This window comes from Lissotriton vulgaris, chromosome 5 (assembly GCF_964263255.1).
Source record: "Lissotriton vulgaris chromosome 5, aLisVul1.2, whole genome shotgun sequence".
Classification (NCBI taxonomy): Eukaryota; Metazoa; Chordata; class Amphibia; order Caudata; family Salamandridae; genus Lissotriton; species Lissotriton vulgaris.
This window is the reverse complement of record NC_141693.1, coordinates 825,051,311-825,063,930: the sequence shown is the minus strand read 5'-3', so window position 1 is coordinate 825,063,930 and position 12,620 is coordinate 825,051,311. Positions and strand designations below refer to the sequence as shown.

The window sequence follows — 12,620 nt, the reverse complement described above, 5'->3', positions numbered from 1 at the left end:
GATCGTCTCAAAGGATTTCTTCCTCCTTCTGTTGTTCCCCTGTCAATCGTGGTCGTCCATACCTGATAGAGCCTCATAATGATTATGTAGGGGTATACTCCACCTTCGTGTGTATGTGGCTTGTTGTGTTCTGCCCTAATGGTGTATAGGAGTCCTGCCTGTAAGTGAACGTGGGAGATAGAAATCCCCCAATGGATTAATACTTATACAATTATGATGTGTAGGAATACATCTAGTTCTTGACAAAATATCATGTACAAGTCTAGGATCACTGAAGGTCAGGACAATACAGTCTCCGGGCAAGGTCTTATTTTCCCTCCCCACCCACACTACCCTTCTTGCCATTTTAAAACAATTAAACAATTCATTGTTTAACCCGGTTTGCTTTCCCAGCCAGTATAGGGACTTATTCCTAAGTTCCCTCCAAGTTTCGTGTTTTGCTGGTGCTATTATGAGTACATTGGCAAGTACCAACACGTATGGAGTGGCGGCAGTAGGTAAGTCTAAATAATCCCTCCTGGCCGGGTTGTTAAAGTTAATCGGATCCTTAGGGATAGTTACAAAACTTTCAGTCCCATTGGAATCGGGTGCCTTGGTTAAAGAGTATATTGGGTCAGCATGCACTGATGGTGTGTTTCTACTATTCTTAAATCTTGAATTTGTTTGTGTATCATGCACAGATAAAGATGTTGGATTTACCGTGGATAGATCAACTATGGGCTGTGAATGAAATGTAACTTTCTCTTGGGTACCGGGCCGTAGCCCACTTTCATTGTCTACTCTTGTTGTGTGATGTTTCTCTTTAACCACCGCCTCCAAGTTGGACATTCTATTGGCCAGGGACTGTAATGACTCGACCAGGGTGCAACGGAGAGTATCTATGCCCTTCGTAAGGTTTTCAATAGCAATTATATTACACTCAGTTTGGGTAAGCAGATTAGTCTTACCAAGGTTTTGTTTAATCCTGCGAGTATGCGTTTGTACGGCAGGTTGTTTCCCCTTGGGCCTTTTTCTATTGGAATGCTCCTTAGGAGGGATAATGTGAATAATGCTTGTATTTATCGTGGGATTGATATTGCCCCCTGCCAAGCTTACAGGATTCCTAGAGCGTTTATTTGGGGGTTGAGCCTCTACTTCTTCATCTGAGGAACTCACTTCGATGTCCACTAAAAACTGTTGTACACATCCATTTTTAGCTCCATCCTGTGTGTGATTCTCTCTCGAGGGGACATCCTGGGGTTGCGTGGGTGCTATGGCTTCCACATCCAGATTACCTATCTCTTTCCCCAATGTCTCTTCCACATTTATGATCTGTTTTTCTATCACACCAATGGCTCCCACTAAATATGAGAGCAATGAGGATTGGCCCCCGGTATGTGAATCTTGGGGACCCTTGACATCAACATGAGTCTTCTTTCTTTTACTCATGGTGTATCCCGTGTGATAACTCCCTGAAATAACCGGAATCACTTGATTGAACCAGTGCCCACAAAAATCCAAAATATATAACAGTAAAATACCAGTTTTGGGGCAGGATGTTAGGGGATGGGCCCAGCCCAGCCTCCTTCAGGCTCTGACGGGCGCGGATGGGCCTGCCCTTGGCCCGGGCTTTGCCCGGGCAGTGCCAGAGCATGCCCGCATGCGCCCCGCGCTGCGGGAGGCGCCGGTGTGATTTAAGAGCCTCCGGGCACTTGTGCTGAGGTTGAAGGTGTGTGCCGCTCGGGGGAGCCTGGGAGATGGAGTCCCCAGGCACAGTACGACCCCGCGAGCAGCCGGCGCAAAGAACAGGAGTCGCGGGCACAGAGCCCTCCCCACGCTCCACAAACCGTGAAGACAGGCCCCAAGCAGCAGTCCTGGGCCAAGACAGAAACAGAGGTATGTCCAGAAGAGTCCCGCGCTGCGGGAAGCGCCGGTGTGATTTAAGCGCCTCCGGGCGCTTGTGCTGATGTTGATGGTGTGCGCCGCTCAGGGATAGCCTGGGAGATGGAATCCCCAGGCACAGGATGACCCCGCGAGCAGCCGGCGCAAAGAACAGGAGTCACAGGCACAGAGCCCTCCCCACTCTCCTGCAAACAGTGAAGACAGGCCCCCAGCAGCAGTCCCGGGCCAAGACAGAAACTGAGGTATGTCCAGAAGAGTCCCGCGCTGCAGGAGGCGCCGGTGTGATTTAAGCTCCTCCGGGCGCTTGTGCTGACGTTGATGGTGTGCGCCGCTTGGGGGAGCTTGGGAGATGGAGTCCCCAGGCACAGGACGACCCCGCGAGCAGCCAGCGCAAAGAACAGGAGTCGCGGGCACAGAGCCCTCCCCACGCTCCGCAAACAGTGAAGACAGGCCCCCAGCAGCAGTCCCGGGCCAAGACAGAAACGGAGGTATGTCCAGAAGAGTGACTCTAATCTGTTGCCTGAAACTACAAGGAGAAGAAGGTCTACCCTGTTGGAAACCTGATCTGCACCGCAAAGGTCTGAACTCTGAAGGACTGAACCTGCTGCACATTCTGGGAATACAGCCCTAAAGACTTTGCCTTGCTTCAAGCAGGATTAAGGAGTGGGCTCCCTGCATGCTACAGGTTAACTGGGCTCACCTGCATCATCTCTACCAAGAATTCTCTATTCTGGAGTGCCTCAAGTGGACTTTTAAGGATTTGTAATCATTGTGGTAATTGTAGTCCTGCTATTCCATCTACCATCTCAGAGATTCTAAAACCTATATTGGTGGTGTGGTCACTTTGAACGCCCAGGAAGACCTTCTGAAACAAGATCCAGACATTTGGTGAAGTTTAGAAACTTTTTGGTATAAAGCTCCATACGACTCGACATCAAGAGTCAAGCCAGCTACCTTGAACCGGGACCCAGCCTGGATTTCAGATTTGTTCTGCTGAAAGTTCCAAAGCTCCAGACTTCCAGGATTTGACTGGGGCCTTGCAGAAAACCACTTAGACTACACCAGCCTGAAGACGAGCCTTGCTCAACGTCGAGAGAAAAAGCTCCCAAAAATGACTAAGTCTGAAGGTAAATTTTGGACTGAGGCCTCCCACTTAGTGCATCCGACCAGGGCTTCATCGTGGTCAGCCTCAAACTTTGACTTTGTCCCTGTTAAGTGCAACCAGACGTCCCAAATTGGCGCTAAAGGGTTTTAGGTACTAGAAAGGGATTATTATTAAAAATATGTATCTCTGGTTCCCTACATTGGATTTATGTCATTTTGTTGTTGATTTGTTCATAAAAATATAACATATTTTTATCAATTGGCGTTGGAGTTTTAGTGTGTTTTGTGTATTTTTTATTTTATGAATTGACGTTTTTAAATGGTTTACACATCTGCCTCCTAAGTTACGCCTGTCTGCTTGTGGCCAGACACCAAGGGATGAGCAAGGGAATCATTATTGAGACCTTGACTGATCCTTTTATTGTGTTTGTGGCCTTATTACTAGTGGTAAGTCACTACTTATCGCTATAATGAAAACACTTTTCAACATACTGTATGAGACACAAACCTAGGTATGTAATCCTTGACATCGTAAACATATGTCTTTATCAGTAGCTAATACCCCTGAGGAATGGTTTTCCTGAAATGCATCGGGTCTACGATTAAACTGTTACTAATGATGAACTCTGAATTGTTATATGCTGCAGATACAAGTCTGGAGCAGCCTCCTCTATGGAATTTGAATATTGGCTTTACCAAGTTTTCAATAAAGCAATTAAAGCATTGGACATTATCATCTCGTCTTGACTAATTGCACTAATTGTGTTGATTTTGCTCAACTTTAGAAGCCCTCGTGCTCAAAGGTTGTACACCCTGGATCTATTTTACTACCCGTTTACCAGCTTCTGACATTTGGTTTAAAACAATCGTTCTGGGCAGAGTATGAACCAGGGTTGCACACTATAAACATTGATTATGAACATTTGAGAAAGGTGACGTTATTTTATATTTATATTTTGGAGTGCATTCTATCATTTATATCAAACAGGATATCTTTGACAGGAATTATTTGGATAATTCTGTACTCTCATTCATGAATCATTATAACTCTAATAAACAAGGACTGTGAGTTATTGGTGTGAGTTACATGTTAAAACCTAAAACAAGTTTTAATCATGATTTGATAGGAATAAAAATTAATCTGGCGTTGCCAGACAGTCTTTTTGCTTTATCATTGCTTCTTTGATTTTGTTATGTTTTTTGTGAAACTTTATTCATATAGAAACTGCCCGAACTTATAAAAAAATGTATCTGAAAGCTAATATGTTTTTGTCTCAAAAAGCACACATTGCTTTAGTAGTCTCTTTTCACTGAACTGAACCACTTTGTGTGTGAAACTGTCCTTTGAGAAAAACAGAATTTCATTCCTCACAGTGAAGTTAGCCAAGAGCTGAAGTGCCCCTGTTGTATGATGTAGATGAATGGAAGAAAATGTGAAAGACAAAATAAGAAACCAATGGATAAAGAGTGGTGGTGGGCTCTTATATATAACTATTACAAATATGATTTTAGTAAAACCAAGAGGTCTTGGCTAACATCAGACATAAAGTGGTTATGTGCTGCATGTTAAAAAAATTTAATAAGCTTGTTTTAAAAAATAGGTACTGAGACTTGTAATCACATTTAAATGCCATATGATGCCACGTTCTATGATTTCATCAGGGAGGCGGAGGTAGTGTAATGCCGCTTTTGCTTCCTGTACAAATATATTCAAAATATGCCACAGATAAATAAAAAGAGCGAGTTTTATGTGAAAATATTGGAAACATTCTAATATTAACTCCAATAGAACAATATTTTTGTAAATTATATTTATGACACAATAGGTCTGTCTTATTATATTTTGGTTATGCCATTTTTGTACCATACCCAGACGAATTTGTCCATAGATTGACAGATTTATTGTACAGTTCATTTGATAACTAATTTTGTTGGGATCCTTAGTGGCAGTGCCAAAAGAAAATGCAATAAATTAGTGAAATATATAATACATAAGAAAATATAAATATAGTAAAGTCAATGGAGAGTTCTAATTAAAATATGTTCTTTAGATGTCTTAAACAGGCCGATGTACTGAAGGCTCTTGACTTATTGGGCTTTGTTATTAGTGACAAAGAGTTAAGAACAATAACAGATCAACTGGATACACATGACGGGTAAGACTATCTATATTATTTGTATATGTACTCTTTTGGTCTATTAAGCTATAGATTTGAAAGCACTAACATGAAATAGAAGGCAACAAACTTGCCTGCAAAAACAATATACCTATGTGAACATTAATAAACATTCAGGATTGTTCTACATGTTTTTCAGCTTCTCAAAAGTAAATGTTGATGAATAAATAATGTTTAATATATAGAAACATGCATTGACAATATCAATCGATCTGGGTAATAACTACTAATGCAAGCCAAACCTTTTGACTTTTCCAACACTTTTCCCATTTGTGGGCTGTGGCAACTGCCTGAGGATAGGAATACTTCAGACCTGCTTGCAGACATTCTCAACTACAGTTTTAAGTCTGGCTAGAGAGCAAGACTGCAAAGGGTGGTGGGGGCGTGGGCTGGCCACGAAGGAAGATGGCTGCCTGAACATGCAGCTCCACTTCGTAACGGATTCCTGACAGAGGCGGCGCTCTTCACAGCACAGCCAGGACAACCAAATCGAAGGATATGAAGACCCTATCGCAGGGCCTTCATTGTGGCTGAATTTCGTGACCGAATGACTCTTTTAGGGTTCATTCTGACTGAAAGAAATTCTACCCCAGTAGGCAAGTACTGGGCCTTCTGACGCAGCAAAGCTGCCTTCCTGAGCGGTTAACATCGCGCATGGCGGAAATATGACTGCATCATCTTTGGTCCCAGTAACACTAAAGTGGTTAGAAATATCAAAACTTTCTAAAAGAATTTACCACAGAATCTCTTCAATTGTCATTTGGAAACCTAGTTAAGGAAGAGTCAGAGAACAGTGCTTCCAAATGTATTAATACCTCCATTATCTCGGGAAGTCTCTTACTTTTCAAAATATGACAAGTGAAGACTGGTGCAGTGGTCTAAGTTTTAATACATGATATCTCAACATTACGAAGTCTGTAGTTGCAATCATTAGTCACTGCTCACTTATAATGTTTTCCTGAAATTTTATGAGGAGTTTCATTTGGCTGTGACTATTTTGTTCTTCATATGAGGTTAATTTCTATACGTTTCTTCACATTTCACGACTCGCATATTATGAAAGTCTTACACTGATCTTTCATTTTTTTTAAATATCTTTATTCATCAACAAGTCAGCATGTACAACAAACGGCAGGTGGGATTACATATATCCTGCATAAAATAAAGAACTCAAAAGAAAAAAGACAACCAAAAATAATTCTCAAATACCCTTGATCCTAGTTCTTATCTGTAAATCATAAAATAAATCCCCATATAGATTTGAATTTTTTCAAAGCTTGTGTTCCCCTTGCATTCGCCAAAGTATATTCCATTGCATATATTTCCTTCATCAACATCCACCAATCACTTACATTTGGAGGATTCGGACTGATCCAAACTCAGAAAATCACCAATCTAGCTACTACCAACAAAATCAGTAATAGCCGATTCTGTCTGTGATTGAAAGTTTCGGGTCCCAACATAATGTCCCTCACAGTAGGGGAAAAATCTATCCCTAACTTTTGAGAACAAATTTGACAGACACTTTACAAACATGTATTATATTTGCCGCGAAGAGATCACATCTAGGGCATTTTACTAGATTACTAGCAAACCCTCTAACAGCCCATTCAGCTATTTTCTAGGGTGTATAATAAAGGGTACAGATAGTACGAAACTGCTGCATTTGTAAATTGGTAGCATGCACAGATTTCTTAACTACCCTTAGACATTGTTCTATATTGTTTGCCGTGACCTCCTCCCCCAATATTATACTCCTTTTTTCGGCTAATTTATTACCATCCCCTTTTCTAAAATTAGCAAAAAATGTATACATATAGCTAATCACCGAGTTAACTTCATCCTGATAGATATTATCCCATATCTCTGACTTAGTTATATTAATCAGTTTTAAATGTGTCAAAAGATAATTCGTGATTTTCAAATATTTAAAAAACATATGCCCTGGCAATTTAAACAAAAGTTGCAAATTTTCAAAAGAAGCAAACCCCTCATAACCATACAGATCCCCAAGTGTTAGAATAGCAAAGTCAGCCCTTCATTTAAATATAGTATCCTGAAAAATCCCAGGAAAGATTGGATTCCCTCACAAAGGAAGTTTATCATGATAGTATGATAAATCACATCTAGTCAAGAAAGCTTTCCAAATAGACGTAGTATCCCGTAAAGTCTTAAATCTAATCCACTTAAAATAATTTGGATCAGTGATTTTATACAAATACATCGAGCTATTTTCTGCCAACAGTAATTGATGAAAAAAGGTGGTGCATGAAGGAACTAATAAACTCTGAAAACGACCCGCGAATGCAGACCAAAAATACATCTTAAAATCTGGAAAATCTATACCACCCTGATTGAAAGGGGCATTTAAGTAAATCCATTTCTCTCCGTGCCCTCTTATAGCCCCAAACAAACCTACTAAAGAGACCATCTAATCTTTAAAAAAGACTATTAGGAACCCGGAGAGGAATGGACCTAAAAAAATACAAAAACTTCTGGAGTATTTTAATTTTAATGATATTAACCCGGCCTATAATACCAATGGGATGTTTATGCCATTTTTTCAACAAAATGGCTGTGTCCTTTATCAAAAACTCATAGTTCAAAGAGACTATTTGACTGATCTGTGAAGATAATCTAACCCCCAGATACGTAGCAACAGTACACACCCCTCTTATAGACTCCCGAGGTGTAAAGTTTAAAAGTGTCTGAGTTTTATGGGTGTTAAGTTGATAACCGGCTATTGGGCCAAACCCAGCTGCTTCTTTTTCAATTTCCTCCATTGCTCCTATTGGTTCAATTGTGAAAATCGCTATGTCGTCCGCATTAGCAATTACCTTTAGTGAACTTACACCCTGCCGTAGTGGTATAATTTGAAGATTAGATTATAATGAAAAAATAAACGGTTCAATATAAAGGGCATATAAAAGGGGAGAAAGTGGACATCCTTGTCCCGTGCCATGAAAGATTGAGAATACGTCTGATTGTATACCTAAATACATTAATTTTGCTTGTGGTTTACCATATAGAGCCTGAATCCACTGTTTAAAAATATTCTCTATCCCCATTTTTTCCAGTACAGCCCATAAAAACTTCCAATTAACCCTATCGAACGCCTTTTCCACATCTAGGAGCAACATACCTAATGGAATATAATTTTTTTCTGCAAGATTAAAGGCAGAGATAGCAATGTTTATATGAGCCGTAGTCTCCCTTCCTTGAATAAAGCCATGTTGATGAACCGAGACAAGGTCTGAGATAGATGGTGCCAATCGGGTTGCAAGAATGTTGGCGAATTTTTTTGCATCAAATTAATAAGTGAAATAGGCCTATATGAGCCACACTCATTCGAAGGCTTCTTTTTCTTTTTTTTTTAAACTATTCGTGACAAGTTCCAGGATTCAGGTACTATACCATGGTTGCCAATATATTGTATTACCCCTCTGAACGGTTCAATTAACTGCTCTTTAAATACTTTATAAAACTCCAAAGGTAGGGAATCTTCCCCAGTTGCTTTTCCCAAAAGAAGTGCAGATATTGCTAAAGATATTTCCTCCTTACTAATAATGTTGCCTATTGTGACAGTATCTTCCTCTTTCAACTTTGGCAAGCATATGTTTTGAAGATATTGTTGTTTATCTTCCGCGTTTGTTACAGTATCAGAAGTGTATAATTTCTGATAGTAAGCAGTTCTGTATACATAATTCCATTTGCCGCCTTTATTTCTTTGATATAAGTTTTGGCCCGATCACCAGCTACCTTATGAGCAAGGACTTTTCCCATATGTTCACCAAACTCGTACTGTAAAGCATGATACTTATTAAACCTTGCAACCATTCTTTCCCTGAATACCTTCTTAGCAGCCACCCTCAAATCAATTAGTTCACGTAATAGTTCACCCTGGTTAGATAGTCCAAGCCAGACCGAATTCATATGCTCTATTTCAGCCTGTCTTATAGTCAAAATACCCTCCTCTATTCGGTTTTGCTTTTTTTATTTTGCTGTAATACATACTGCAGTGCGTTCCTCGAATAACTGCTTTCCACGTATCCCATATTATAATAGGTGTGGCTGATCCTATATTCTCCTGGAAAAAAAACTTCAAGTTGCCTCCTAGTAGTTTCTATATATGTCTCATCTGTAAGTAGATATTTTGTAAATGTGAATGGTTTGCATGTCTTATCTCCTACTATAGTCTGAAATGTTACCATAAGAGGATTGTGGTCAGAAGTAATACGTGGGCATATCATTATATGAGCTGTTGCAGAAATCCCGTTTGAAACCCACGCCATATCTATTCATGAATATGAATGATGTGGAGATGAATATTAAGTAGATTCTGCAATATTAGGATACAAGTAGCTCCACAAGTCTTTCACCAGTTGTAAACGGCCCAGCTCCAGTATTGCAGCGCTTGTTTTAGACATTCTGTGGGTGGGCGTTTGTCTACTTGTATCTATATTATAATTCATAATACAGTTGAAGTCACCCATTATCAATTTCTCTCCCTCCCAATTTAATAATTCCATGTTTAGAGCATCAAAAGTTGATGTTTCATTTACATTGGAGCCATATATAGCAGTTATGACATACTTTTACCTAGCATTTCAACCTGTGCAATTACCCATCTCCCAGCACGATCTGGCAACGTTTTTTGTATCATGCATAAAAAAACCTTTTGCTTCAATATAGCCACTCCTCTAATGGAACAAGACTGTGAAGTACAGGCAATAGTTTCATAGCCCAATTGTACTAAGAAAGATGTGTTTCTGTTAACAAAACAAACTGAGGGTTATGTGTTTTTAACTCTTCCCGTACCAGCTGCCTCTTAAGTTTACTATTTAGACTGGCAACATTCCAAATTATACACTTAATTCTACCATTCATCAAAATAATAATTTTTCCTTTTCATGTAGCCAATTGTATTTAATTTCCACCTTTTAACATTTGTTCTTTTCCGTTCGTTTTCCTTCTTCCCTGCTACAAACAAATTCATACTTGATTTATCTTTAAGCTGTCTTGTTGATTTTCTTTTCCGTATTTTCCCCCCTTGACCCCTCCCAAAAACCTTTTCCCCAACCCACCTCGTAACTTAGGAGAGGAATTACCCCCTTGAAGAAGCTGCTACAAAGGCAGCCAAAGGAAGACAGGTCCACCTAAACACACACCCACACCCAAAACAAAACGGCGCCCAAAGCTGTGAAAGTTCAACAATCTCTACCTAGTCATTCATTTAATATTCATTTCAAATCATTTCTTCCCACCCTTCTCATGTTGCCATTTACTGATAGCCTCCTCAGCCACTACAACAATAGAAAAGAAATGCGTTTGACCACCTCTCAAGACCTTCAACTGTGCTACTTCTTGTAAAAACACTTGTGCATTTAAAGATTTCATAGGTTCAATTAACTGCTGCATTTGCAATCTCTTATCCATTGAAGCTTTACACAAATCTGATCGCACAAAAAAAGTAACTGCATCAATTGTTATAGGAGAGCTTGGACGGGCTTTTAGATATACAGCCTGACGCAAAAAAAGTTACCAAAATAAATTAACAGAGGCCTAGAAAACTGAGACCCTTGTCTCTGAGGCCCAAGAGGGAGTCGATGTGCCCGTTGTATCTGGCTATCCCAGTCCCAGTCAGCCAGATCTGGGAAAGCCTTCTGAAAAAGCAGTATCAAATACGCCCGGGGGTCCGCACCCTCTTTCCCCTCTGGTACACCAAATAATCCCAGGTTCTGACAACGTTGACGATTCTCTAAGTCCTCTACCTTGAGCTGCAATGCTCCTTTTGAAGTGTCTTAAGTTTGCGTTTGTTCGATTGTCTGTGACACAGCCTCCTCAGTGTCTTCCACACGCTGCTGAAGGTCTATAATGTCCTTTACAAGAGTATCGACCTTAAGTGTTGCAGCCTGTAGGGCCTGTTGGATGCCTTGGTTGTCTGTTCTAAGTAGCGAGAAGTGCTCCTGAGCTTCTTGCCTCTGATCTTTTAGAGCTTGAAAGATTGAAGCCAATGACGGTTCTGACTGGAAATTAAACTGCTCTGTTGACATTAAATCAGAATTCCCAACATCAATCCTAGAGGCTTCTGTGATATCAAATGAGGCTGGTTGCATAGAGACAGTAGAGGCAGTAGCAGCAGTAGAGGAAGTAGAGGCAGTAGAGGCAGTAGAAACAGTAAATATGCCTTTTCCCACCTCACCCCCTCACCCCCTATAGTATCGTTGTTCTGAAGTAGTTCTGTTGGGCTACTCCCAGATAGTCGAGAGACCAATGACTTCACCCCAACTTTTGTTTGGACCCAGCGACGGCGAGAAGTATCATTAAGTATCTCCTTATTCCGTGACATGCCACCTTGTTGGTCAGATTTGGTCGGTGTCTTCTTCTTATTACCCCTTGAATGCATAGAGTTTGTGTTTTCATCCTTTTTTGGGCCCCAGTCTTTGATGTTTTCTTTGTATTTAGTTCTACTTCCCCCCCCACATCATTTTGGAGTATTGCCCCTTGCTCCGATGAGCTCACATTTGACGGAGATTGAGAGTTCATTTGGACTTCAGGACAGTCATTAGTGGATAGTGAGATTAGGCTACCTGGACGAGTGTCACCACCTCCTTGTTGCAGTCCAAAGGTCTGTTGCTGAGGCTGAGAATGAGAGCTTTCAGCCATATTAGCCATGTTATTCACATTAACTGAGTCAGTTGTACCAACTGTAGCCATCGTACTAACAGTGCCACCCTCGGTTTCCACCATCGAGTCAGTCTGAGGGATAGTCCCGCACATATTACCATCACCATCAATTGGCTCCAAAGTTTCTTTGTTCAAATTATCTACCCCATGCACTTGCATGCTTCCTCCTATAGGGGTTCCATCTCCTCTCTGCTCCCCAGCAGATTTTTCCATGTATACTTGCTGACCAGGAATAGCCCCCTTCAGAATTCCCACAATATCTCGTCTACCGCCATTCTCAATGGGCAGATTTAATGAAAACAATTCTGCAGCCTTCCCTGATCGAATTAGCTGGAGTATAGGTTTACCAACATTAGAGCTATCAGCCTGAGATCTCATGCTTGCCACCCCAGCACCGGCATCAGCGTCTTCAGTCTCCTCCATTTGCCCCATTACAACAGGAGGTAACTGCCTTCCAGCATGCGTTGAACGAACCGGCACCTTCGGCGGAGCCATTTTAAATTAATCTCCCCTCTCCAAAGCCAAGGAATTCCAGCTAATTGCCGAGCTCAGCCAACGGGTCAGCCAAAGTCTATGAAGCCGCCTGAAAACACCACCACTGAGAGTAAACGCCAGCATGTGTTTCAGGTATCTCTGGGCTTAGTAAGTTTGTAGCTAGACTTCTTTCTTCACCGCTACTGTAACATCAAGCGGGAAAGTCTTGAATCTTATCTCAGACTCCGTTCCGTCACATTAATTCTGCAGTTTAAACAAACCATCCGGCGGGGTTAA

The 12,620-nt window shown here is 41.0% G+C and overlaps 1 protein-coding gene across 3 annotated transcripts in view; it reads left to right on the top strand.

Annotated features, from left to right (window-relative positions):
* LOC147711653 (uncharacterized) overlaps positions 1 to 12,620 on the top strand; it is a 275,141-nt gene that overhangs the window by 184,823 nt on the left and 77,698 nt on the right. For 2 of the 3 annotated variants that reach the window (XM_086920217.1, XM_086920216.1), the window contains exon 3: positions 5,037 to 5,141. The exons of the other annotated variant lie outside the window; for it this stretch is intronic. In XM_086920217.1, coding sequence (XP_086776343.1) covers positions 5,037 to 5,141 — 105 coding nt within the window. The remainder of the gene's footprint in view (positions 1 to 5,036; positions 5,142 to 12,620) is intronic. 3 annotated transcript variants of the gene reach the window in all.